The sequence below is a fragment of the Camelus ferus genome, chromosome 1, assembly GCF_009834535.1.
Source record: "Camelus ferus isolate YT-003-E chromosome 1, BCGSAC_Cfer_1.0, whole genome shotgun sequence".
In the NCBI taxonomy this organism is placed as follows: Eukaryota; Metazoa; Chordata; class Mammalia; order Artiodactyla; family Camelidae; genus Camelus; species Camelus ferus.
This window is the reverse complement of record NC_045696.1, coordinates 118604115-118631810: the sequence shown is the minus strand read 5'-3', so window position 1 is coordinate 118631810 and position 27696 is coordinate 118604115. Positions and strand designations below refer to the sequence as shown.

The 27696-nt window shown below is 51.2% G+C and overlaps 1 protein-coding gene across 7 annotated transcripts in view; it reads right to left on the bottom strand.

The window, feature by feature from the left end:
* Positions 1-11553: 11553 nt before the first annotated feature.
* TBC1D5 (TBC1 domain family member 5) overlaps positions 11554-27696 on the bottom strand; it is a 498574-nt gene continuing 482431 nt past the window's right edge. For all 7 annotated transcript variants that reach the window (XM_032488852.1, XM_032488869.1, XM_032488856.1 and 4 more), the window contains 3 exons: positions 20322-20401; positions 19386-19502; positions 11554-15289 (listed from right to left, as the gene is read on the bottom strand). In XM_032488852.1, the coding sequence (XP_032344743.1) occupies positions 15008-15289; positions 19386-19502; positions 20322-20401 (479 nt within the window). In that variant the 3' untranslated portion in view covers positions 11554-15007. The remainder of the gene's footprint in view (positions 15290-19385; positions 19503-20321; positions 20402-27696) is intronic.

Genomic DNA, 27696 nt, shown 5'->3' with positions numbered 1-27696 from the left:
AAAATGAACCAAAGCGATACCTTCCTCGTCTGGCATCAGGGAATGTGGTATTCCTCAGGTCACTTTGCTAGAACTCTCTGCTTGAAGCACTTTGACTTCTTAATTGTCAATGGTTTCAGGTGAAAATCACTCTTAAATCTCTTAAATGCACTCCATCTGTTAATGCCTGTTGAGGAACTTACGAATTCCGATCTTTTCTCGAGGGCTCTGTGTCTCTTGTGAGCGCCCCCCTGCGGCAGGACACAGATATACCGCCTGACCCGCCCGCCTTTCTGCTTTACGGGATGGTTTTTAAGTTTCACCTCCACTGTCCAATTATCAACTGTAACTCCAGCTGCTGTCAAAAGCCATTTCCACACACTCTAGACTGCTGTGGGCAAGCAGACAAGACGGCCAGACCTTTTGGGTGTGTGTAAAATGGGCCTTGCGAATCCGGGCCGACGGCCAACGGCACTTCCGCCGGGACTCTGCGACATTTACAACACCTCCTATTGCCTCTCCGTGTCTGGTCTGCCTTCCTCCCGGCTCTCACTTGTGTTCCAGACGTCTGTGTTGCTACATACACTACATCCACGGAAGTGAAGCTCTGAGGCTGAAAATCCATGGGCTGGAGGTGGGCAGAAACAATAAAGTTCATGCATCGAAGGCTATTTAGCAACCTGTACACAGGCGTAATTAGCAGCTTTATTTCTAAGAGCCCCAAACTACAAACAGCCCAAATGTCCTTCAGTGGATGAGGGGATAGATAAACATGCAACCACAGGCTACTCTGCGGCAGAAAGAGGGCACCGATTAGTGATGCACACGACGCGGGTTGCAAGAGCCTTAGGCTGAATGGAAAAAGCCAGTCCCTGAAAGGCTACACACTGATCCAGGTTATCCAATGCTGGAAAATGAGAAAATGGCAGCAGTGGAGGGCTGACTGCCAGGCCTAGGGGTTAGGGAGGTGTGACAGCTGAGGGGAGCTCCTTGTGGTGTGTGTGGTGACCGCATGGTGGCTGTGTCAATCTGCCCGTGGGATAATGTTTCACAGCACTTCACACCCCTTCCATTAAAGTGCAGGTAAAAAGGGTGAAATCTGCGTAGGGTCTGCATCTTAGTTGATGTCCTGACCTTGATAACTGTGCTGGTTACCTAAGATGCTATCACTGGGGAAGCCAGGTGAGGGGGACAGGGGAACTCTCCGTCCACAGTTTTTGCAATTTCTCCACGAGTCTAAAATTGTTTCAAAATAAAAAGTTAAATTTCTTTCTTTAAAAGCTAATGTTTTGGAAGCTCAGCTTGCTGTTTCCAGAGGCCCTCTGTTGGCGCCCTCGTCTGTGCTGCTCCCAGTGCCTGTCAGCAAGCAGAGGTAAAAGTGTCACTCTATGCCGACAACATGTTACTATACATAGAAAACCCTAAAAGGTCCACACAAAAACTACTAGAGCTGATCGAAGAATTCAGCAAGGTAGCAGGTTACAAGATTAATGTTCAAAAATCAGTTGCATTTCTTTACACTAACGATGAATCAACAGAAAAAGAAAGTAAAGAAACAATCCCCTTTAAAATAGCACCCAAAGTAATAAAATACCTAGGAATAAGTCTAACCAAAGAGGTGAAGGAATTATACACAGAGAACTATAAACCATTGATGAAGGAAATTAAAGAAGACTTTAAAAAATGGAAAGATATCCCATGCTGTTGGATTGGAAGAATCAATATTTTTAAAATGGTCACACTGCCCAAGGCAATCTACAGATTTAATGCAATCCCTATCAAATTACCCAGGGCATATTTCACAGAACTAGAACAAATCATAATAAAATTTATATGGAACCATCAAAGACCTAGAATTGCCAAAGCATTACTGAAGAAAAAGAAAGAGGCTGGAGGAATAACTCTCCCAGACTTCAGACAATACTACAGAGCTACAGTGATCAAGACAGCATGGTATTGGTACAAAAACAGACATATGGGCCAATGGAACAGAATAGAGAGCCCAGAAATGAACCCACAAACTTTCGGTCAACTAATCTTTGACAAAGGAGGCAAGAATATACAATGGAATAAAGACAGTCTCTTCAGCAAATGGTGCTGGGAAAACTGGACAGCAGCATGTAAAGCAATGAAGCTAGAACACTCCCTTACACCATACACAAAAATCAACTCAAAATGGATCAAAGACTTAAACACAAGACAAGATACAATAAACCTCCTAGAGGAAAATATAGGCAAAACATTATCTGACATACATCTCAAAAATGTTCTCCTAGGACAGTCTACCCAAGAAATAGAAATAAAAGCAAGAATAAACAAATGGGACTTAATTAAACTTACAAGCTTCTGCACAGCAAAGGAAACCATAAGTAAAACAAAAAGACAACCTACGGAATGGAAAAAAATTTCTGCAAATGAAACCAACAAAGGCTTGATCTCCGGAATACATAAACAGCTCATACGACTTAATAAGAAAAAAATTAACAATCCAATCCAAAAATGGACAGAAGACCTAAACAAGCAATTCTCCAAGGAAGACATACAAATGATCAATAGGCACATGTAAAAATGCTCAGTATCACTAATTACCAGAGAAATGCAAATCAAAACTACAATGAGGTATCACCTCACACCAGTCAGAATGGCCATCATTCAAAAGTCCACAAATAACAAATGCTGGAGAGGCTGTGGAGAAAAGGGAACCCTCCTTCACTGCTGGTGGGAATGCAGTTTGGTGCAGCCACTGTGGAAAACAGTATGGAGATTCCTCAAAAGACTAGGAATAGACTTACCATATGACCCAGGAATTCCGCTCCTGGGCATATATCCAGAAGGGACCCTACTTCAGGGTGACACCTGCACTCCAATGTTCATAGCAGCACTATTTACAATAGCCAAGACATGGAGACAGCCTAAATGTCCATCAACAGATGACTGGATAAAGAAGAAGTGGTACATTTATACAATGGAATACTACTCAGCCATAAAAACCGACAACATAACACCATTTGCAGCAACATGGATGCTCCTGGAGAATGTCATTCTAAGCGAAGTAAGCCAGAAAGAGAAAGAAAAATACCATATGAGATTGCTCATATGTGGAATCTAAAAAAAAAAGAAAAAAACAAAACAAACAAACAAAGCATAAATACAAAACAGAAACAGACTCATAGACATAGAATATAAACTTGTGGTTGCCAAGGGGGCAGAGGATGGGAAGGGATAGACGGGATTTCAAAAGTATAGAATAGATAAACAAGATTATACTGTATAGCACAGGGAAATATACACAAGATCTTATGGTAGCTCACAGAGAAAAAAATGTGACAATGAATATATATATATGTTCATGTATAACTGAAAAATTGTGTTTTACACTGAAATTTGACACAACATTGTAAAGTGATTATAAATCAATAAAAAATGTTAAAAAAAAAAGCTTATGTAAGAAAGCCGTAGGAACCCCTTCTGGGTGATCTTGTGTTCTCAATTCTACCATCTTCCCTTTCCAATGGGGTGTTTTTCATTTGTGTATAACGTTGCAGTATAATTTAATATGCCTTGATGGCCCATTTAATCATGTTTTCCAAACTCTCCTTTCTGGTTTTTTTTTTTGTTATTATTATAATTATAAAAATAATTATTATTCCTCATGACTTTTTCTGAACTCGTTCATTGACCCAAACCAATGCCCAGGTTTACAACAGGTACGAGCCCAGAGGAGGCTCAGAGCAGGGAGGGGGCTGGCAGGAGCGGTGATGTTGGAATGTCACGTCCAGAAGGACATATATTGATTTTTTAAAAATTATTGCTTCCCCAGTGCCTGGAACAGTGTCTGAAATGCTCAATAAATATTCACTGAATGCACGTCTGGGGGCCCAGAGGTACGTGTCGATGTGACCACAGAACAGGCACGGGTCTGTCTGTCTTTTTTAGGGGGATACTACCAACATACGTGATATTTGGAGATGGATTTCCTCCCACGCTCTGCTATCTGCGAGTCTAGATTCCTGGTTGTCTTTGCTTGAACTGTATCTAAGTGGAACCTCCCGTAGGTCATCCCCCTGGTTTGGCTTTGGGGCTCGCCCTCGTCTGTGGCATCCATCCTGTAGGGTGTACCTCAAGTTCATTCCCTCGTCGGCCGAGCAGCTTCTCCTTGTACGGCTGGTCCACACTTTCCTTCTCTATCTCCTATCGATGGACATGGCACTGCTTCTACTTTGGGGCTGTTACGAGCACGCGTCTGTGTGAGACACGCACTTCATTTTCCCTGGGCAAGGATGCAGGAGTGGGCTCGCCTGTAAGTGCATGTTTCACTTTCTTAGCAGCTGCCAAATTGCCTTCCAAAGTCGTTGCACCATTTCCCACTCCTCCCAGAAATGACGGAAGTCCCGGTTTCTCCCCTGCTTCACTCTCCCATCAGACACCACCTGTTGTTACTGGAAGAGACTGTGGCTTCCCTCACTGATCGGCTGACCCTCTGCTTCTGCAGCCGCGAGCTCAGAGCTCCAGATTCCAGGCTCTGCAGGGATGGAGAAGAGTGCCTGAACCCCAGCCTCCAGGAGTCCACACTTGACAGCCCCCCATGTAATTCTGTCCAGCCCCTGCCTCTCACTTCATCAGTAAGGAGACTGGACTGGGGCCCAGAGAAGGGAGGTGACTCGCCCAGGGTCATCCAGCTGAAGCAGGGCCAGGGTGGTATTGACGCCCCATGCTCCCTCCTGACACACGAAGTGTCTCCAGTCTGTCTTGTATGTCCCTCTTTTGCCCTGACCTCTCTGCCTTTGCTTATGCTGTTCCCCTACAGCTGCGCTAACCTCCCTTCAGTTCCATCAATGCCTCAGGGGCCCCCTTAGGACGCACCTCCTCACAGGCTGCCCTGGGCTCCCCACCTCCATCCCATGTTGCCTAGGGGAACACTGGGGGCCAGCGTCTCATGGGTAGAGTGAACTTGAACCTGGCTGGGGTCCTTCCAGCTCTGGGATGTCTCTGGGATGGTGGGTGAGAATCACACACAGGGGCCAGGTCACTGGGTGCAGGAGACCCCGCACAGGCCAGTGCTCGCTCGAGGACCCCTATGAACAGCTTTTATGGTTCTGCTCAGGGAAAAAGAGGGAAGGATGAAAAACCCCGGGGCCTTGAAGGATGTGATGAGCTGTGGCCCGCAGCTCTGTTAAGTGGTCCCCCTGGAAGGGGCATCTGCCGAACCCACAGTGGGGGTCTTGATGTCTGGTCCGGCCTCAGGAAGCGTGAGGCCTCAGGTCAGGCCATTCTGGGGCTCCTGGGGTTTTGTTTCCTCCTCTAAACATGGAGTGGGGGGGATGGGAGCCCTCACAGCAGGATTCTGCTTGGAGGACCTCCTCAGGCCACCAAGCTTCCCCATCCCACCCTCCCTCATCCTCCAAATGGTCCTTTCCTCTGGGAGAAGGCCTCACTCCAGGCCTGGGCCAGGCGGTAACGAGGCCAAGCGGGCTTGTCTGCTGGCTCTGGCTGTGATGCTGTCCAGGGCCTGGGGGTCAGCAACACGGGGACCAGCTGGTAGGAGGCAGAGGGGCCTTGCCCCCAGAGGCCAGGGTGGGGAGGAGCCTCATGGTACAGGTGTTTTGGCCAAGTCCTAAAGCCACCCACCCATGGCTACATATCCACAGAGGAGCGACCTGTGTCCCATGACAGCCTGGGCCAATCTGAGGTGATTCCTTAAGTCAACTTAAGTTCAGACCCTTAGACATTCTAGAAGCCTTCACCTCTGACACACACAGCCCTGGAATGGTGGCAGGGTCCCAGAGAGGCCTTGGCATCCCCAGACCACACAGGCTCTCATTGCAGGGACCCTGGGCAGCTCCTGGAGCAGGACTTGCCTGGCTGCCCAGCATGAGCCAGTCCCCACCCTGGGGATGCCGAGCAGCCTGGGCACCTTGCTCCCTGCCCAGGGCCCCAGGACACGCTGCCCTCTCTGTCTGGATCACCGCCCCCCAAAACTGCTGGGTCAACCCCAAGCCCCGGCTCAAAACCTCACCTCCTTGGGGAAGCTGGCCCACTGCCCTTCCTCCTGCTCTGGGGCAGGTCATGTCCTTCCACCCATCTTGACTCAAAAACTGTCCCACTTGGACCCGTCAGGAGCTCCACAGGGGACAGTGAGCCCCCCTGGCAGGCAGTTCCTTTGCTGGGCGGGGAGCTGCAGCGGGGTCCATCCCACCTCGGTCCCTGGTAAAGGGTCAGCTGGCCCGTGTCATCCCTGGTGCAGGGCAGGAAGTGGACCCCGCCCTGCAAACGCGGTTTTGGGGGCCTTCCTCATAGGGTGGGGGGACAGGCCAGCATCTGTTGGGCTCTCACCACAGGCCCACACTTTACTTGCTTGAACTCATCTGCTCCTCTCAGCCCGAGAGCAGGCAGTCCTTCTGTTTTGGGGTAAGAAAATTGAGGTTCAGAGAGGCTGTGCGAGTTGCTTGAAGGCACCCAGCTTGCGTGGGGCAGAGGCCCTTCCTGGACCCAGCTCCACTGGCTGCCCAGTCCCGGGTTCCTGCCACCACGCCGTGTCCTTGGAGAGGCTCCGTGCTCTGTTCCTGACAGGAGAGGCGCACAGAGGGCGGTGCCCGGGCCCAGAGGGGTTGAGGATTCTGAAGCCGTACCTGTGCAGGAAAATCTGGGTCACTCACTGCAGTCTGACTGGTATTCTTAAAGAAAAGGGCCAGCGTCCCCGTTGTCACCCTGGTCATGAGCTGATTCACATACGGTGACGGGGTTCTTCCCAGGTGTGTCTGAAAAAAGAGCAGCAGGTTCAGAGGGCGTCTTGCAGACGTGTCAGAGCTCAGGGAACATGGGTAAGGAGGCGGGTGGACCAGACCTCTCCTGGGGGTGGGGGCAACCCTTGGGTACTAAGCAGGTACTAAGGTACCAAGATGCCTGCCCCTCCTCCAGCATTCTGGCGAATCCCCATTGCCACGGGGCTGGACTTACACCCAGAGTCGACTGCAGTCTGGGACGAGCACCTGCTGAGTCCCTCAGAGGGTGGCTTGGAGCCAGCACGCCCATCCTCCACACCTGGTCTGCAACTGGTTTCTGGAACCGTCCTCCTGCCTCCTGTCCCGGGAGTGCCTCCTGCCCCTGGACAGACGACCAGGCCTCCCTTCCTTGGATAGATTAGGAGGACATCCCAATCTTTGTGGATTAAAAGCCACTTTTCCTGCATTGCCTCCTCCTCTGAGGGGCAGCCGAGCTCTGCTACAGCTGTGAGCGGCTCTCTTCTTGGCTGAAAAAGTCCTTCCAGACACGTGGCCACTGAACTCTGTGTGCTCTTCAGAGTTGGGTAAGATTATGGTCACTTCCTTGAGGAATTGTCTGAGTTTTTAAACTGTAGGCATTAGTTGGTTATAAGATTAACCCAATAGTTGGTCAAGGCCCTGGATGGGGCCTTGGGGCGGCAGAGATTAATTTAGTGGGTCACTAATATAATGTGATATACAATATTTGTCATTTGGAGCAACATAGATGGACCTGGAGATCATCATTCTAAGTGAAGTAAGCCAGAAAGAGAAAGAAAAATACCATATGATATCACTCATATGTGGAATCTTTAAAAAATGACACAAAAGAACTTACAAAACAAACAGACTCACAGACTTAGAAAACAAACTTATGGCTACCAGGGGGAAAAGGGGATGGGGAGCGATAAAATGGAAGTTCAGGACTCGCAGATACATGCTACTAGATGTAAAATAGATAAACAACAAGGCCCTGCTGTAGAGCACAGGGAACTACATTCAGTATCTTGTAATAACCTAGAATGAAAAAGAATATGAAAAAGAATGTATAACTGAATCACTATGCTGTACAGCAGAAATTAACACAACATTGTAAACTAACTATACTTCAATTTAAAAAAATCTTAAAAAAATATATATATAATACAATGTAATGTAATGTGATACGGCAGAAAGTCAGAACCAGAAGGCGTCACACCCAGTCTGAGCACGTTTGTTTTGCGACTCATATTCTATTTCGGGGGGTGTGTGTGTGTGTCCACTTGCTCTCTCCAATGGAATGTGGTTGAAAATAACATTTGACCGTGGGGTCCGGGGCCTCTGACACTGGTGGGGCAGCATGAGCGGACGGTGGAGCCTCGAGGCGGCCAGGTCCCCGAACCACTGCGTGGGGAGGGCTACCCACGAACCAGGAAGCCCCGCACTGCAGTTCTGTGAGTGAGAAATGAACTTTGCCTCGTGTGAAGCCACTGACATCTTGGGACCGTGAGTTACCGCTGCAGGCGTCACCCTGCGTGATACGCTGTGAAGTGTATTTCTTAATGTGGGTTACGGTCCAAAAAGTGTGGAAAAGCGCTAACCTAATCTAACCTCTACTTTTCAGGTGGGAGAAACCAAGCGTCAGGGAGGGTGGTGGTGCCCCACAGTCTCCTCCCCGAGTCTGGGTGGGAGGGTGCCTGCCGGGGGTGGGGTGGGCTGTGGCACCGAGGCAGGGAGCAGGGCTGACCGCGGGGCATGGACTCCGGGTCCGGTGCTCCTCCCAGGCCACCTGTGCCTTAGGAGGGACTGACCCTGCGCCTGGGGACGCTGCCCACAGCCGGGGACAGGAAGGCTGCTGAGCCAGCTCTCACCTGGCTGCCGCTCGGGCTCTGTGGTTAATGTCTCTGCGGCAAGTCGGCAGACTTTCTCTGAAAGCCCGAGTTTCTCCGAATCTCTGAGGCCCAGAATTCTGAGAAACCCAGCAGAGCCTGGCCACCCCCATCAGCACACGAGGTGAACCACACGCACGCACAGATGTCCAGGAGTCGCACCTGTCTGTGAGGCTACACGGTGAGGTTAGGTCCTGGTGCTGATGCTGGCCTTGGTCCCGCAGGCAGGCAGAGCCTGCCACCCCTGGGTGCTCCGGGCCACCTCAAATCCTGCCCTTCGGCTGCAGGCTGCTGGCCAAGGGAGCCACGTGATGCCCACCACCTACCCCCGTGGGGTGTTGTCAGTGGGAGTTAATCATGCCCAGTGCCTGGCATTTAACAAACAACACCCCCGTGAGGTGGCCGAGCTTGGTGCCCGCCCCACTTTAGGGATGAGGAAGTGGAGGCTGGCAGAGCTTACCTGTCTCATCCCAAGTCCCCTCATAATGGGCTGGGGTGGGCTGAAGCCCTGACACCTTGAGGTTGAGTCAGACAGGCAGAGTCCAGGGAACTGGTGTCTGATGGGCGCTGAAATCTCTGAATGAATTTGTTGGTTAGGAGTAACGCTGACCTCCATCTCTCCCCAGTCTGTCACAGCTGGAATGAAAGCAAAGAATGACAAACAGGCTTAAGAAAAATGTGGGACGGGCTGGGTCTCCAAATCTGGGGAGAGATGGGGGTTTCCTAGCGCCACCCCCCCCCCCCAGCATCCTTGGCTCCCAGGGTCCCAACTCATCACCTTTCCATCCATATACTGCTCCTGGGTCATCACTCCTATTACAGGGGTCTGAGCTCAGTCCCTGCAAGGGAGACGGTGGAATGCGGTCCAGCTGTGCCCCTGCCCCGTGGGGAGAGGGACCTGGACTTCCTGAAGAGCCTCTGCTACACCGTCCTCACCTGAAACGATGTCCTTCGCCCCTTCACAAAGGCCGTGTGTTGCATGAGGGGGGCACTGCCTTCTCCTCGACTGGACTCCAAGCTCCGAGGACAGGAATCCTGTGTCTTGCTCGCCACGTCTCTCTAGCCCCTAGAACTTAGTGAGTGCTCAACAAATATGAGTGAATGATCAGATAAAGCTTAGGTCCTCTTTTCAAGAAAAGGCAAATACAGTAGGTCCTTGTTGTTTGCCTATTTTATACATAGTAATGTGCATCTGTTAATCTCCAACCCCTAATTCATCCCTCCCTGCCCTTTCCCCTTTGGTAACCATAGTTTGTCTTCTATGTCCGTTGAGTCTGTTTTTGGTTTGTAGATAGAATTTGTATTTTTTTTTAATTCCACATATAAGTGATGTCGTAGGTATTTGTCTTTGTCTGACTTACTTCACTTAGTATGATGATCTCCAGGTCCATCCATGTTGCTGCCAATGGTATTATTTCATTCTTTTTTATGGCTGAGTAATATTGCATTGTATATATATATACCACATCTTCTCTATCAGGACCTACTATGTAGCACAGGGAACTATATTCAATATCTTATAATAACCTATAATAGAAAAGAATCTGAAACAGAATATATATATGTATCTGAATCACTATGCTGTACAACTGAAACCAACACAACATTGTAAACCAACTATATTTCAATTAAAGAAAGATTCAAAACCAAGGACAGGACTGCAGGCTGTGATGGAGACGAATTGCAAAGTAATAAAAGGCTGCTGGTCACTGCCCCTCTGGGCCAAAGTCTGCCCTGGGTGTCACTTGGCAAGGCGCTGGGTCAGGAGCAGGAACTAGGACCAGGGCCAGCAGGACCGTGGATGGGCCTGGGCCTGGTGCCTCTGCTGAGCACAGAGGAGCACAGAGCCCTGGTCTGCGAAGACTCTGGACCCACCTTGACCCCTGGTTTCTTCGCACTCGCCTGATGCTGGCCTTCTGCCTGCAGGAGGGGTCCTGGAGGGACAGGGTGTCAGGGGCTTGTGCCCAAGGGGGAGCACCAGGAGCTGAGTGAGTGGGGGAGGCAGTCGGGGAAGGCGCTGCTCTCAGGACACTGGAACCCCCACCCCTTTCTGCAGGCACAGAGCAGCCCTGGGGGCTTGGGAGGAGCAGGAGGGTGGTCCTGGGGTGAGGGCGTATGAGCCCCAGCCCCACCTGCTGCACAGGGTCTGGACTCCCGGCGGCAGGAGGTGTTCATGGTGTCACCCGTCAGGGGAGGCAGGGTCCCCATCACTGTCACCAGTGGGAACTGTCAGAAGAGCAGCCGGGCCCTCCAACCTTTTGATGGCAGAGCCTGTGGTCCACAAAGTCCCTTGGCTGGGGGCGCTGTGGCCCAGTAGGGAAGGCCCCTTCCTGGCTGGGCCTGGGACAGAGGCCTCGGCTGGGGCTGGGCTCAGGCACAAAATCCATCCAAGGTGTGCTGGCTCCATGGCTCTGCCGACGCTGTGAAGACGGCTCTTACCTTCTGAGTCTGTCATTTAAGACTTGGGATCTCCACCTTCTCCCCACCCTTCCCCGTGCCCTCCTCACCAAGCCCCACGTTAGCTGGTGTAAGTGAGGTGACTGGGGCAGACATGGTGCTGAGGGTAGGCGGTGGGGATGGGCGGCTCGCTGTCAGTGGAAGGGTGGGACCACATGGGCCCTGGGGGCTCCTGCAGGATGGAGTGTCACCTTTGACCCCATCCTGCCTTCACCACGCGGCAGGTTCCAAGGCATGAGGTGTGATCCTCTGGTCCTCACCACAACCAGGAAGGAGGATGACTGCTGTTACCCCAGTTTGCAGGTAAACTGAGGCCCCAGTGGTTAAGCAACTTGCCTAAACTGTAGAGGAAGGGAGTGGTGGGGTCAGGGGTGAGCCTGGGTCAGGCCTGCGCCCCAGCGCCCGGCCTCGGGCAGGTCTTGCCGGGGTCAGGCCTGGCCGGCCAGCACCTTGTGTGCCCACCCCCGGTGGAAACAAGTCAAGCTTCGTTCTCAGTTTCAATGAGTCTTTTATTATAATCATACTGGATGGGGTCACTTTGCCCAACAGATAAGTCATTTCTTAAATCAGTATGAGTTACAGAGTAAAGATGAGTGAGAAAAGCAGCGATCGGACAGAAACAGCACAGCTGCGTATCCCGTAAATCAAATGAGCTGTGCCCCTGGGAGGAGCGTGATCATGACAGCTTTTACATCAAAGTGGTCTCCAGCCTGTTTACAAGAACATTGTATTTTTAACACCGTAAAAAGAGAGCTTTTGAAAGTAACACCTGGGAAGCTGGTTTGGCCCGTGCGAAGGAAGCCCGGCTTCAGCTGCCTACTCCCTCCTCCCAGCCTCCACCCCCGCCTCCCCTACGGCCTCCCCCAGGCCCTGCTCTGGACCCATGGGCAGCCAGGTAGGCACCTGTGGGGCAGGAGGGATGGGATGGCCGCAGGTGCTCCAGGACAGCCCCTCAGAACACGGGGACACGGGCCTCCACACACCCTTGTTCCGTAATGACCCCCGGGGGCAACTTCTTAGAGAAACACTAACATAAAAACAAAAAATAATTGCGGCCACCTCTGGCAGGCTGTCGTAACTGTCACTGAGTTTTCCATTTGTCCGTCGTCTCTGACAAAGGAGAGGCATCGTTCGTGTTAGTGGCGGGGACCGGAGCACACGAGTCAGCTCAGCTGTGGGCAGACAAGGCCGGTCACGGGGGTCCTGGTTTCCTTTTAGTCACATTTACTCTGCAAAGATGTTACTTCTTGTCAGACTGCAGTTGGCAGGGGAGATGAGCAGGAGGTCATCTTTGGAAGAATAATCCAGCACAATTAACTGTATGAAGTGTTACGCGACCCCTTGGCATACACACGAGGTAAGGCAAGTCAGAGTGACTTTCTTGATTCTGTAACTCGCAACTATAACGTACAGAGATCCATCTTAACTCAAATTTCCAAACAGATCTGAGAGGAATGGAGAAATGGGGCATGTATAAAAAAAGAGGAAGACAATGAGACTTAACCTATACCTGACCTCTTGAAAATATATTTAACTGCTAAACATCAAAACAAGAGAAGCTTCCAATGATTACCATATTTGTTAAAGAAAAACTTAAAGGCTTCATATATTCAGGATTTTAAAAAAATGTGCAACAAAGCATAACTACTTGATAAAGTAATAAAAAGGAAGGAAAACGTATTCTTTAAAAGCACTGTAACTAATAAAAAGGCAAATGGTGCTTAACTCTGAAGAATAAAAACAAGTCTCTTAAAAAAAAATAAGACAGTAATACAATCATGAACCCCATGAACCTATGGGAATTTGAGGGCGCCCCTCCCACGCCCCACTCCCCCTCGTGGGTTTCTTTTCTCTGAGGAGGGAGCGGCCCTGGGGGGAGGGGGCAAGAAGCGACACTCGGAGTGACCCCCTGGTTCTCACTGGGTGGGGGGCACCGGCGCGGAAGCATAGATGGGGCACCAGCCCTGGCACGCTGGCAGGGGAGGGGCACTAGCCTCGAGCCTTGCGGGTGTGCTGGGGGTCTGGCGCCCCCGTGGCCCAGCTGTCAGGGGATAGCTCCACACTGCCTGCCTCCTGCCAGGTCCTGCACAGCCGCCGGGCCACTTGCCATGTGGGGACCTCAGGAGCTCACGGGTGTCATCCAGGGGTCGTGTAGGTGGCAGCCCCCTACTCAGGGTGTCATCCCCACCGGGTGCCGAGTGGACCACTCAGGGTCAGGAGCTGGAGAGCCGTCAGTGCACCTCAGTCATGGCGGAAGGCAGACGGCCCTGTCATCTGAGCCGCTGGGTCAGGAGGAGGCTTCCCTGCTCCAGTTAAGAGCCAGATGGAAGGAATGGGGGTGTAGCTCAGGGGCAGAGTGTGTGCTTGGGTGCACGAGGTCCTGGGTTCGCTCCCCAGGGCCCCTGTTAAGGGGAAAAAAAAACCCAACTTATAGAGCTAGTTAGAACTCTCTCCACAGTGGCTGACTCGAGGCACTGATGTTTTTTGGAGGGTTCTCTGTACGTCTACAGAGAAACCCATGGTGAGCAGAGCTGGGGCAGGGGCATGGTGGGGAGATCTCTTCCTTCACACCCAGCTCCTCCCTTGTTGCCATGAGAGCTTTTACTGCCCAGAGGCCTTGCCGTCCTGGCAGAAGCCCAGGGCACTGGCTGGTCCCCCCGGTGGAGGTGACAGGGCACTGGGTCACCCGGTCAGGAGCTGCTCGGGCAAGGAGGGGGACAGTGTCCTCTCCCAGACCCTTCTCCTCCAGGGGAGAAACAGCTCCGGTGGTGCCTTATGACCCCGACGGTTCCCTAAGCTGCCCACCAACGGGAAATCTCTGCTCTGTGCAGGAGCCCTGGTCCGGCCCCAGGGGTGGTGCCTGGGGTGCCTGGCAGCTCCCACACTTGGCTCCCACAGAAGCCTGCATCCTCCTGGCACCCGGAGAGCTCTCGAGGAAGCCCTGGTCCCCCAGGTCCAAGTCCCTGTTCCCACTCCTGTAAGGCCGGTGGGAGCTCCCGACTCTGGGTGGGAATGAGCCTGGGTTTCCCCCTTTACAGTTGACAGGGGGACACGGCCCCCACACGACAGAAGCTCTATCGGAGAATCAGCCATCTGAAAGATGTTAATCCCTTAACGTCAGAGTCACATTTTCCTATTCAAGGAAGGAACATTCTTACAACTTTGGAAATGAGTGTGGCAAAGACTGGCGTGAAGTGACCTCCTTTCTGGCTGTGAAGGATTTTAAAGGGTGAAGTGCAATCGTTTCAGGAGGGGCAGCGATGGCCAGAGCTGATCTGGCCTGAGGTTTGGAAGTATCTTCTTTAATATATGAAAGTACTCTAAGCCGCTTCACGCCTAAATACGATCCCTAAGTTTAGACCCTGTTCCCAAGGATCACTGTAACTTCCTGCGAGGCTGCTTCCAGCCCATTCCTGGAATCCACTAGTTCTAGTCCATTTGGTTGCATCTGGCTCTGCTGTGTGGCTTCCTGGGGGAGGAATGAAGGAGAAAATAGGCTGAGAGCTTCAATTTCCAGAGGGAACGTTTTCTTGCTGTCAGTGAGATTTCCTCTGCCCGACGCTGGGGGAGGGAGGACCTGGAACTACCCCCTTCCTCCTCCGGACACACCTGGTGGCGTGACAACCCCTTCTTGGCTGCGGAGGAGGGGACGGGGCAGTGAATCTTGCTGAGGTGTGGTCTTTTTTGAGTGTGACACTGGGTACCTGACCCAGCTCCACCCCAGAGCGAGGGTGGGTGGGGGTGAGCGACTGCCGGAAAGCCCTGGTTGTGTTTTGGGGGAGGTCTGTCCATCTGCACGCTCACTGGCCCCCTGCCTTTCTCTGCAGGGCTCCTGGGGCCGCACTAAGGCCACATGCACACTGGGAAGAGGCTGGGTTTCAGAGGCACGTCTCCCGGGGGGCCGGGGTGGGGCCTTGGGCGGCGGAGGTGGCCAGGCGGCCGTCAGAGGTCCAGGGGGCTCACGATGGTGAAGCCCGAGTCCTTGCTGTGGCCGCTGCTGTCGTCGTCGGGGCTGGAGCTGGGGTTGCTGGAGGAGGCCGAGGCCGGGCCGGTCAGTGGGTCGGAGAACACCAGGGTGGGCCGGGCTGAGCTCCGGATGGGGCGCAGGGGCTGGGCCTGGCCCGACAGGGGCGCCCTGGGGCTGCCCCCCTCATCTTCCTTGGAGAGGAGGATGAAGTCGTCCATGCCGCCTCCATCCGTGCGCCCTGGCGCAGCCGCAGGGGCCTGGGAAGGAGTCAGAGCACAGGAGGTGGGGGGTGGGCAGAAACAGGGAAAGGGGGGGCTGGGCGGGGCCTGTGGGATCCTCCCAGATGGGCATGCAGACGGGCGCACGGCCCCAGGGAGCAGAGAAGGCCTCCCGTGGGATGGGCTGTTGCCCGGCCTGACTCATCACCCCTTCACCTCGGGGTCGAGGTCTCTCATCTGCAGCCGGGAAGGATAAGCCCAGCGTTTCCATCTGCGCCCCAGGGTGAGGTGACTGCGCAGGGAATGATGTGCCCACATGTGAGGCCACAGGAGCCCCAAAGCTGGAGGGACATGACTACTGCTTGCGGGAGGGAGTCAGGAGGGCCTAGCACGTTCCACCCGCTCCCCTACACCTCCCAGCCAGCTCGGCCTCTAGCTGTGCCCTTGGGGGTCTCCAGGGACAATGGTGGGGACTGGGGAGTTCTACAAACACATAAACCGAGAATGGTACTTTGCAAATAGTATAGAGATGGAATTGCTTTACTCTATAATTATTTCCCTTTCTTTCGAAGTAATTACGTGTTTTGTTTTTTAACTAAGGAAGCTGACATCCACGTACACTGGGAAAAGGTTTTGGGTTAAGATCAGAGATGCTCCTGCCAGCCCTGGGATGGAAGGGAAGCCACCGTCTGACCAAGGAGGTTGCACTGCCAGCGTGGCAGGAAAAGCCCCTCGCCTTGTGCGGTTAAGTGGATGTAATGCCCACGCCTGCCCCCTGCCCCATCAGCCTGCTCCCCCTGCAGCGGGCGGGGACGGGGGCAGGGTCTAAAGTCCAACAAGTGGTGCAGAGCCCCTTGGCTGGAAGGCCCCCAGGTCCTCTGGCCTCCAGCCTGGTATCACCGAGGCCACCTGTGGGCTGTGGGCAGAGCCTGGAAGGGAGCTGGCAATGCTTCTCAGGAAAATCCAGGCCCGATGGACAGACCCCTCTGAATCTGTCTCCTCAGTGACATGGGGAGCAAGTGGCTTCTTAACGGCTCAGGTGCCTACCCCTCTGACAAGCTGCCTACCTCTAAGAGGTCGAGGTGGCAGAGCATCGCTCAGTGGTAGAGCACGTGCTTGGCATGCACAAGATCCTGGGTTCAATCCCCAGTACCTCTGTTATATAAATAATAAATAATCTTTTTTTAAAAAAAAAGACAGGTTGACTTGGAGAACAGAAACAGAATTGGCACTAAAGATCCCAGTGCTGAGACACCAGGCCTGGAGTTTCTTCGCCTCAAGTTTTGTAGCTGTTTACAGCCTATCAGCACATCAATTCCCAGAAAACGGAAGTGACCCGTGGCACCTGGCACCCTGGTCGCGGGGGACGTCATCTCAGGCAGCTCTGGGGCAGTCTGGTGGGAAAGATGCCTGTGTGAGGTGGCCAGGGCCGGGGCCCAGCCGTGCCCTCCCACCTCCAGACGGTGGATGCTCTGTCCATGGGACTGGTACCCCGCACCGGAGCCCTGAGAATCCTGCCCTCTCACCCCACACGGGGACTGGGGCTGGACTGCTGCCTGGCAGCGTTTGTCTTTGGTTGAAAACGGAGTGAGCACGTACAGCGGGTCCCCTGTTCAGAGCGGTGTCTCTGCCACAGAAGGGCTGCGAGAACCCATCCCCCTTCAGTGCAGTCGCAACAGGGGAAGGACTTGAAGAGGAGAAACAGGCTACAAACTTGTGACCAGAAGGAATGATGGCTCCTGCCAACACTAATTATCTGGCCTGTTTCTGGAAAAGCAGTGGGTCTAAGTGGTAAGTGGTGGCTGACAGTGCCCTCCCCTGGTCCCCAGAGAAAGTCACGACTGGCTTAGACAAAGCACACTCGAGCTGACAGGGCCTCCGCAACCATCTCCCGTGCTCACCCCCGGCCCCTGTATCTTGCAGCCCAGGCCAGAGGCCTGGTGGCTTGGCTGCTGTCCCACCCTTCTGGACCCCCCGACCTGGAATTTTTTCCAGACACAAATCAGCTTGCTTTCTGGATTTTTACAGCCGCCTTGGTGACTACTTGGTGCCACTTACATCCTTCACAGAAACTCTGTAAACCTCTGGGTCAGTCCTCTCTTTCTGCCAGACCCTGGCACATACAACACAATTTACAAAGTTTCTCAGCCTGTCAGTCCTGCCTCAAACAGGCCAGGACCACCGCCTGGGCCCCCTGGCCCTGCCTCATTTCTCAGCTTGATTTAGGATCGTGGTGGAAGCAGGTGAGTCCAGCTACTGATCAGTGCTCCGCAACAGTGGTGATCTACGCTGACGAAACGTCCCTCTCTGTGCTGTCTGGGCCAGGGGCCCCCTCCATGTGGACACTGAGCCCTGGAAGGGTGCCCAGTGTGACTGAGGAACAGACTTTTTAACTTTTAGTTCTTTTTAATCCTAATGAATTTAATTTGAATGTTAGGTAGACACATGTGGCCAGTTTTCCTGTAATAGACCACATGGCTGCAGACCACGGATCAAAACAGAGGACCCAGTACCACCGAGGCATGTGGATGGGCTGCTTGACCAATGGGTCCAGGACCCTACATCATCCTGCCGTCTACTGCAGAGATCTGAGCAAAGTTCACCCCAAACAAAGGAGGGTGTGAGGAACAGACTCCAGAAGGGAGGGAGAGAATACGGCTTTTTCAGTCTAGGGAATACGATTTCACCGCTGCTGTCGGCAGAGCTGGAGAGGAGATGTGTAAATGAGATGGAAAGAACAGCCACATCTCCACCGACCTCCACTGGGGAGCGAGGGGGCCTACAAACCCACCAGGGAAGAGCGCTTTTCAGCTCCTGGCAGGAGGACCCTGAGCCCTCTGCCCCCAGGGGGCGGGCCCGGTCCTCTGGCATGGCAGGGGGTGAGGGGAGAAGGGCAGCCCTTCCCCACGTAACCCTACAGAGCTGAGAAGGCAGCAGTGGGGTCTGTGGGGTTTCAGAGGCACGAAGGTCTCTTGGAGCCTGCACGGGGGCTGGCCCTGCCGGGACGAGGGCATCACACTGGGTTCACTGGGGCAGCGGTGGCCACAGGAAATTTCTTTCAAATATGAAAACTGGGAATGACGATGACAGAGCACAATTAAGAAGTTTTAAATTTAGCAAACTCGTTAGTGTCTTTGAAAGGTCTTTTTCTATATTTTCACCCAGTTAACCAAAACAACCACGCTATATTTTAAAATAAAACTGTCAATTAAAAATGATTGGTGGGGGCAAGCGTAAGCTCAATAACGCTTGAAGAGGTAAATAATTCTTAAAAATCAAATATCTGTGCATGGAAGGGGAATTTCGAGAAACTAATGCAGGTAACCTTGCGATGCTAACGCTGTATTCACGTGGCTAAAAGTGCAGACTCAAAATGCTCTCTGAAAACTTCCTTTTAGAGCTGGATGACATTAACCACACCGGGTTCTCTCTTCCTGCAGAGTACTCTCCAAACAGAGAAACTCCCATTCTGAAGTGTCATTCTGCTTTTTAAAAATCATACAAAATACATAATTCATAATCCTCTGGATGCTAGTTTTTGAGAAACTTAGATGAGATTTTGCTAATGTACGTTTTTCAAGACGAAACTCTGCAAACCATTTAGAAAGAACGTTATTAGGGAAATTCAGTCCCACCAACTAATGCGCAGGGAGGCCGTGTGGTGGGGCTGGAGCTGTTGGGACCGGGGTGGGGGCCCCGCAAACCACGCCTGGGAAGCCTGTGTCTCCTCACTGGTGAGGCAAGCAGGTGGTTTTTAGGCAAGTGAAATATACTCCAGACAGCATGAGGAGAGCGTGGACAGTACTGCTTGTGCTAAAGGGGAAGGAGGCAGCAGCTGGAGGCAACTGACCAAGATCTGAGCAGAGATCCGGCTTTCTAACGCTGCATGAGGGGAATGGCAGGAAGCTCAGACCAAAGCTGCTGTGTACAGGTGTTTAGGTTGTGCACTGCACAATTCCAGGGAGACACTAGTCTAATTATTCCGAATGGCACTGCCTACCGCGTAGCTCTATGCAGCACCCCGGGCTCAGGTCACTCGTATTTTGCAGTTAAACTTTGGTTGGGTTTTGTTATTCGTAACTTTGACTGTGCCCCCCTCATGGGAACGTGACAGTGTTCATCAGCCCACCGGTACCTGCTTGATGGCCCCAGGCCCTTGGTAGTGGTCATCTGAGATGGTGATCTGTGCGTTCTCTTCAGCCTCCAGCTGGCTCTGGTTGAAACGCAGGGAACCTTTGAGGATGTCTTTGATCTATTTCCAAAGAGGAAGAAAACAAATGAGAAAGAGGAATGAGTTTGTTTTTAAACGTCCGCTAAACCTCTAATCCCGCCACACTAGCCTGGTCATTGACAATTCCACTATAGCACAGGTGCGAATATCTTACCGTAAGAAAGAAAGAACAGAAAAAAAAATCCCAGTTCTATCAAAACCACTGATTTACGAACAGCCAAGGAAAACTTCTCAGTCATTATTAATGGCCAGGGGCAGACACGGGGTCACATCCTTGGCAGTTACCCTAAAGCAGAAGCACTCATGTCTGCTCCTCGGCCCCCGGAACAGCCTTCAGCTCCTGAAGTGGCCCTGCCCCAGCTGAGGGTGCATAACCAGGCCGACACCGAGGGCCTGTGCTCTTTCTAGTGACATTCCTGTTCCACTTGGCCCTTCAAGGACTGAGTAAGTGCGGCCCTCAAGGGGCTGAGGCCTGACCTAGGAGGTGGTGATTTATGCCGTGTGCTCCCAGGGCCCTCATGTCTTCACGGTGAGTGACTGGACGTCAGCTGAAGCCCACACGCCACTGCAGCTTTGAGGAGGAGGAAAACAAAATGAGTTTGCCAAAAGGAAGGGGCGGGGTGGCAGATGAGAAACCAGTGTGGGCTGGGAGTCAGTCGGACATAAGGGCTGGAAGGAGCAGGGGCTGTAAGAAGGTGCGGAGTCAGGAGGGGCTCTCAGAGGAAATGTGGGGCCTGGGGATGCTGGCTCTGATGTCACCGGACCCTGCCCTGTGGTACCCTCTCCAGCAGGCACTAAAAGGGCAGCCTGGGGGACACAAAGTCAGATCCACGGACATACCTGCTTTAATCCTGCCAGGGAAACCAGAATTTGGTCTTCTTTTTCCAAATTTTCTTGTAGTATCACATCTTGAATATTTACTGAAAAGAGAAGAATGACATTTTGTAACTACTGCTCTGAGCATGACTTATCTGCTGCCAAACCACAACCTGGGCAAGCCTGGGAATTTTTCTGCAAAATTTCGCAGCAACTCTTCCACAAGGATGATGGGCCAGTGCCGGGATGCCGGCCTTTCCTGTGTGACATGCACATGTCGTGTTACAGACAGGTGAGTCTCTCTTCCCCAGACAGACCAGGCCCCCTTGCTGACCTCTGACCTGGTGAGTGGCAGGGAGAACTCATCCAACGTCTGGGTGGGCTTCCTGCAGCACTGTCTCCCAGTTCAATGATGTTAACTCACCCCCTCTCTCTAAGGACCAGGTCCACCCAGGTGACTTAAAGACACCGTATTAAAAAATTTCAACAGTAAATCAGGCTGTCGATTCAATGCAACAGGTAACAATAAAAGGACAGACTCACGGCACTATGGCTGTCATCAGACCATGGTGCCCATGGAGTCAGCAGGACCTAACCCAGGGTCTGCATGCAGCTTGGTCTCCGCAGGAGAAGCTGGCCTGGAGGCCTGGCCTCCACAGGAGAGGCTCTTCATCTGGACCTGATCTGAGGCCCCACCCAGCCAGCTCTTCCCACCAGCCTCAGCATCACACGGAGCTGCCCACCGACAGCTTCAGCACAGTGGACCTCACCTTCCCCCGCCCCCCGCGGGGTGCACCCAGCCCGACTGGTGACTGTGGCTTCCGAGGCGGGTGCCTAAGGAGGGAATGCCATCTCTCCTGGGGCATGCAGAGGACTGTGCTGGTGGGGGGGTGATTAAAACACATTTTTTTCCCCTTTTTAATTTAAGTATAATCAGTTTACAATGTTGTGTCAACTTCTGGTGCACAGCATCATGTTTCAGTCATACATATACATACATATATTCCTTTTCATATTCTTTTTCATTATAGGTTACTACAAGATACTGAACATAGTTCCCTGTGCTATACAGTATAAACTTGTTTATTTATTTTTATAAATAAATATTTAATAAATAAAAAAGTTAGTATCTGCAAATCTCAAACTTCCAATTTATCCCACCCTCTCTCCCCACTGGTAACCATGAGTTTGTTCTCTATGTCTGTGAATCTGTTTCTGTTTTGTACGTAAGTTCGTGTCATTCTTTTTAAGATTCCACATATAAGTGATACCGTATGGTATTTTTCTTTCTCTTTCTGGCTTACTTCACTTAGAATGACAAGCTCCAGGTCCATCCATGTTGCTGCAAATGGCATTATTTTATTCTTTTTATGGCTGAGTAGTATTCCATTGTATAAATATACCACAATTTCTTTATCCAGCCATCTGCTAGACATTTAGGTTGTTTCCATGTCTTGGCTATTGTAAATAGTGATGCTGTGAGGATTGGGGTGCACATATCTTTTCAAATTAGAGTTTCCTCTGGATATATGCCCAGGAGTGGGATTGCTGGATCATATGGTAAGTCTACTTTCTAGTTTTTTGAGGAATCTCCATACTATACAACACATTTTTAGAAAGATGCCATATGAGCACCAAACTGAGGCTCAGTACAGCAAGCAGGCTCACCTCCATGAACATCTGCTTCTCACTTCCTGGGGCCTTAACAATACCCTATGGAGAAGGCCCCCCATGCCGCATTCTAGGTCATCACTCAGCCATACTGTTCCAGTCTTTGCTCAGGACTCCTCGGGTCCACATGGGGCCCCACGGCCACCAGAGCTCAGTGGACCCATGGCAGGGTCCACTCTTGGCCACCCTGCCGCCTCCTCCAAGCAGCCTTCCTGCCCACCCAAACCATAGCGGCGTGGGCCACCCTCTGGGCTCCGCCACACCAGCTCCTCTAGTGCACTGACAGTAAGCACTGCCACCACCGGACATTAGCACATGCACCTGCTGGGTTAACTGTCGTCCAACGCGCCCCACAGGGTCTTGTTCAGGGCAATACCCCCAGCCCTTAAGAGGGTGGCTGGTGCATTCCAGGTGAACAGTAAGTATGGACTGACTGAACATACATGGAAAAACACCCTTGCATTTGAAAATACTGCTATTCTAAACCTTTCCCAAAAGTACTTTCAGCAAGGGGCAAAGTCTGGTACCATCACGAGTCCAGCCTGACCGTTTATTAGAACCTTCACTAAGAATACATCTACACACCGGCTGACAGTCCTCATACAGACCGCACAGGAAAACGGCAGCTTTAATGGGTTCAGAAAGTGTGACTGTAGTTTCTGGCTAACAGAAAGGCCTGCTTCAAAACAAGAAAACAAAATGAATGGGAACAGAATAATAGATATAATTAGAGAGTGAATGTTTTCAATTTGCTTAAAAGCCTGTTACGATTTGTTCTCTCTTCAATAAAAAAACACAAACTCCACTCATCAAGACGTTAATGACAACCAACGGCAGGAAACAAGAAACACTTTTGTACCCCTTTTCCAGGACTGGAGGTTACCTTTGATTTTATGCTATGTCTTTTAAGGCAGAGCTCTGAGGCCTGAGGGGTGCCACTGGGGACAGACTTGCCGGCTCCCTGCTGTGTTAGCAGGTGGCAGGGGGATGGGTCCTGGGCCCTGAGCGGAGCTCAGCTGATGGATGCGAGTGAACCAGCACATCTGCGGGTTCTTGGGTCCAAGGAACTAATGGAGGGGAGGCTCCTCCAGCAAATTAGGTGGTAGAAAAAGAGGAAATCTGTAGAAACAAAAAGTGATGCACATGTCCATCTGCCCTGACAGTCTCTTCGTCTCCTGTCTGCCTCCTGGACAGTCTGCTGTGGGATGGACAATGAAGCAGAAGGCCTTGGCCAGATCGCCCGGTCTCTGCCCCAACCTAGTGGTGGGACTCATGGTCACCAGCAACAAGGATAAAAGGTCTTTAGGGTCATAAGCCACAAGCCAACAGGGCAGTCAGTGGCTCTGGTGGGGACAGAGGCCCAGAAATACGCAGTAAAAGAGCCAGCAAGGACCTGGCAGGCACTCAGAGGCCCCTCTTCAAACAGCAGACAGACATGTAAGACATCCCAGAATCCTGACACCATCCCAGGAGGAGGAGAGACAAGGCAGAGAAGCAGACTGTGGGCTTCTGTCTGAAAAGATGGTTAACTGGTAAGGGACTGAGCGGCCTTCAGCTGGCAAGGGACTGCTGGACTGCTATGTGGGAATGAAACCTTGGAGCACGGTTTCTGCACAGCCACGTTTGGGTGTACAGATTTACTCTCCCACCACAGCCCTGGGGCCTGACAAGATCACACTGGCCACACTAGCTGACAACCCCCTGAACCAGGGGGCCCTCGCTGTGTTCTCGTGGATGCCTTGCTCCGCTGTGAACCTCCGGCAAGTCCAGATGCTCAAGAGTGGTGTTAGTGATGCTGGCGGGGCAGCTGGGGAGCACACCGGGAAGACAGATGACAGAAGCCTCCTGTCTGTCTGGCTCCAGTGGGACCCACACTCAAGGTTTCTAAAGTCCACTCCCCTCCTGTGCTCTCTCTTGATAAGACCATGAGCCTCCACAAGCCAGATCCTCCCCCTTCACTGTCTCTCAGGCCTCAAGAGGTGGCAGAGCGCTGGGGGGGGTTCCCCAACTCAACCTCCACCCCCTCCTCACCAATACATCCCAGATGTTACTGTGCGGCCAAGGGCGGTCACATGACTCAGCTGTGACCCGAGAGCTGTAAGGCCAGTCCCTGGGGCGGAGCCTCGTGGGGACTCAGTCTGTGCCTTTGGAGCCTTGACCCTCCCCACCCGTGCTGCCGGAAATGCTGGCAGGAGCTGGGCCAGTCACCTCGCGAGCAGATGGAAGAGGGTCACTGCCGAGGGCTGGGGGAACACCACGTGGCTGCCACACCTGCTCACGCTGCCTGCCTCTAGGCTCCTTTGATTTCAGAAAAAAATAACCTCCTGATTTGTTTATTCTACTGTTTTAGGAGTTGGTGTGACTAGCAGCTGTATTAGCTGCAAAGTGCTACAAACTGGGTGCTTTAAAACAACAGAAGTTTATTCTCAGTTCTGGGGGCACTGAGTCAGAGCCCGGTGCTGGGGGCTGCGCTCCCTGCAGGCTCTCGGGGAGCTTTCTCTCTTGCCTCCTTCCCACTTCCTCTCAACTTCATCACATCTGGGAAGACCCTACTTCCGAATAAGGTCACATTCACAGATTCTGGATAAACACAAATTTGGGGGGAACACCAGGACAGCAGCCAAACTGCCAAACAGGCTGAAAATCACCCAGTTTCTCTAATGGAAGGGGACCAAGGCCGAGGGCACCCCCGTGGAGGGAGAAGAGCCCAGGGTCTTAGCGTCATCGGCAGTGCAGTCTCACCCAACAGTCCTCAGCCTTGATCTTCAGACTGGGTCCAAGATCACCTCTTAGAATACGATGAAAACCAGGGCCTTCTCCCCCCAAAACCCACATGTATACATAAAACATTCACTTGCTTTTAAGGATAAACTCTGCTACAGTCAACTAAGTTTACTAGCACACTTGAAGGAATCCAGGGTACAGAAATTCAAATCACAACAAAAAGGCATCTTCAGAGGCTACTAAGTGTTTCAAATCAAGAATTTTTATTTTACTAACAAAGTACTGACCATGTAAATCCTCTGCCTAGCTAGTTCCACTGTAAATTGATTTCCGGTAGCAACTAAGAACATTTTCCTAATATATAGCTTCTCAGTAACAAATCCATTGTTTTAAGTTGCATCTTCATGTAAAAATAGGAAAACATAATGGTGCCTTTTCATACCTTAAAATATTAAAAGCAGAGAGGTGAACTGTGTTACATTTCCAATGTAATGTACATGCTTCCTTATAGCAAGAGGCAGAATAAACGACGTTATAAGGTCTCTTTTTTCCCCTGTGTAGCAGGACAATTAAGTTCTTTGTAACCTTCTTCTATTTAAGCATCACGTATTATAAATGTTGGGCACTGAATCCGAAGGGAAAAACCTCACAGAACTAACCACTTCTGTGGAAATTACACAAAAATTTCATCAACATAACAATCCCATGGTGACTCCACTATTTTGTTTTTGGTTTTTTTTGGGGGGAGTGTGATTCAGTTTGTTTGTTTATTTATTTTAATGGAGGTGCTGGGGATTGCATCCAGGGCCCCTTGCATGCTAAGCACGCGCTCCACCACTGAGCTACACGTTCCCTGCCTCCACTGTTTTTAATGAAATGTCATTGCCACAAAAATCGGTCTTTAAGGATAATGGAAACGGCACACAAACTACTTTCCAATTTCCTCAAATTCTTCCTCTCCGCAATGCCAGAGTAAACGCGTTTTCAGCTAAATGGCGGGAACAGAGGTAGGTAAGTGAGCCTGTCTTCACTAAGAAGGATCAGGAAAGGGGGTACAAGCTGAATGACCGTCTGCCTACAGTGGGGGTGAAACTGGGCAGTCACTGACCCTCCCTGTGCCTGAGGGCTGATGGCAGACCCTCCTCATAGGATCACTGTGAAGAATAAGTAAACAGCCCAGCACCCAGTCCACCACAGTCGCTCAGCACCCACAGCTTCCATTTTTGCACAGCCACCTGGCCTCCTCTGACTGTCTCAATGACCATTCTAGATGGGGACCATGCCCTGTCACAGAAGCAGGAGCCAGACTCAGAAATGCCAGGTCACTATCTGAGGTCTCCCGACCAGACAGTGGGGGAGCGAGGAGCAGATTCCAGCTTGACTGGACCCCTGAACCCTCCCAACATCCACAATGATGCCTATGACGCTGATGGGGGTGCTGGAGATGTGAAGGGGCACAGGATGGTGTCCTGGCGCTGACTCCATTGCCTCGAGATGCCAAGCCCTTTATCTGGTAGCAGAATGACCTAAGTGAGGTCAGCCAGCAAGAGTCACCTTTGCACAAAACAGACTGCCAGTCACTTCCCCTGGAGCTTTTCAGAACACTGGCACTAGCATCATACAGCCTGGACTTTGAGGACCTTGGGCTTAACACTGATGGGTCTGTCATTAAACCCATCAGTAAGATGGAGAAACAGCTGTCTCGGAAGACAGGTGCGATAATCACGGCGGCCGGTTGCTAGCATACTGCCTCGCTTTGTCTGTCATTGCTTAGTATGTTTTTTCCTTCTCTAGTTCCTTAAGTACCCAGATTAGTGGGTTCTTACCCCAGAGATTTCTGAATCTCTGATAGAGATTCAGTTACCCTGACCTCTGACAAATTCATATAAGGGACTGTCCCAGAGGAAATATGCAGGGGTCAAATGCAGGGTTGCCCCAGGGGCACACACTTGCTGAGAGTGGTAGAGGTTTATGATGTGGCTGTTGGTCAAGGAGGGGGCAGACATGTATTAGTCACTTATGGCTTTGGTGGGACCATTAGCAGAGGGATTTCTGCCCACAGACTGTGTGCCCCAGCTGTCCTGATCTTGGGAGAAGGCAGGTTTAGGAGAAGATGGTGCAGGTCAGATCCACCCTTTAGTACATGGTGTGTATTTCTGACCGTCCCTGCAAATGCCAGTCCCCGTCCAGAAGGCCCTCCCACTCTCCTTAATACACTGCATTCTCCTTTTTTCCAAAGTCCACCTTAAAACTGTCAGGCATCAAGGCTTCCCTCTGCAAGCATCCAGTTGTTGGACTCCATCCTGATTCAACTTATATTGTTTAAAAATTTTTTAAATTTTATTTCTTTTATTTTATATTGATTTTTTTCCCATCCTTTTTTAAAAATTGAAATATAGGCAGTTATAATGTGTCAGTTTCTGGTGTACAGCATAATGTCCCAGTCATGCACATATATATATATTTGTTTTCATATTCTTTTTCATTAAAAGTTATTACAAGATACTGAATATACTCCCCTGTGCCATACAGAAGAACTTTGTTTTTTTATCTATTTTTATACATATTGGTTAACATTTGCAAATCTTAAACTCCTAAATTTGTCCCTTCTCACCCCCTTTCCCCCAGTAACCCTAAGATTGTTTACTATGTTTGCAAGTCTGTTTCTGTTTTGTAGATGAGTTCATTAGTATCTTCTTTTTTCTTTTTTTTAGATCCCACGTGTAAGTGATATATGATACCTGTCTTTCTCTTTCTGACTTCACTTAGAATGACGATCTCCAGGTCCATCCATGTTGCTGCAAATGGCATTATTTTATTATTTTTTATGGCTGAGTAGTATTCCATTACAGAAATATACCACAGCTTCTTTATCCAGTCCTCTGTTGGTGGACACTTAGGTTGCTTCCGTGTCTTGGCTGTTGTGAACAGTGCTGCTGTGAACACTGGGTGCCATGTATTGTCTTTTACTCTTGCAACTATCACTCAGAGATGAGGCTCAGAG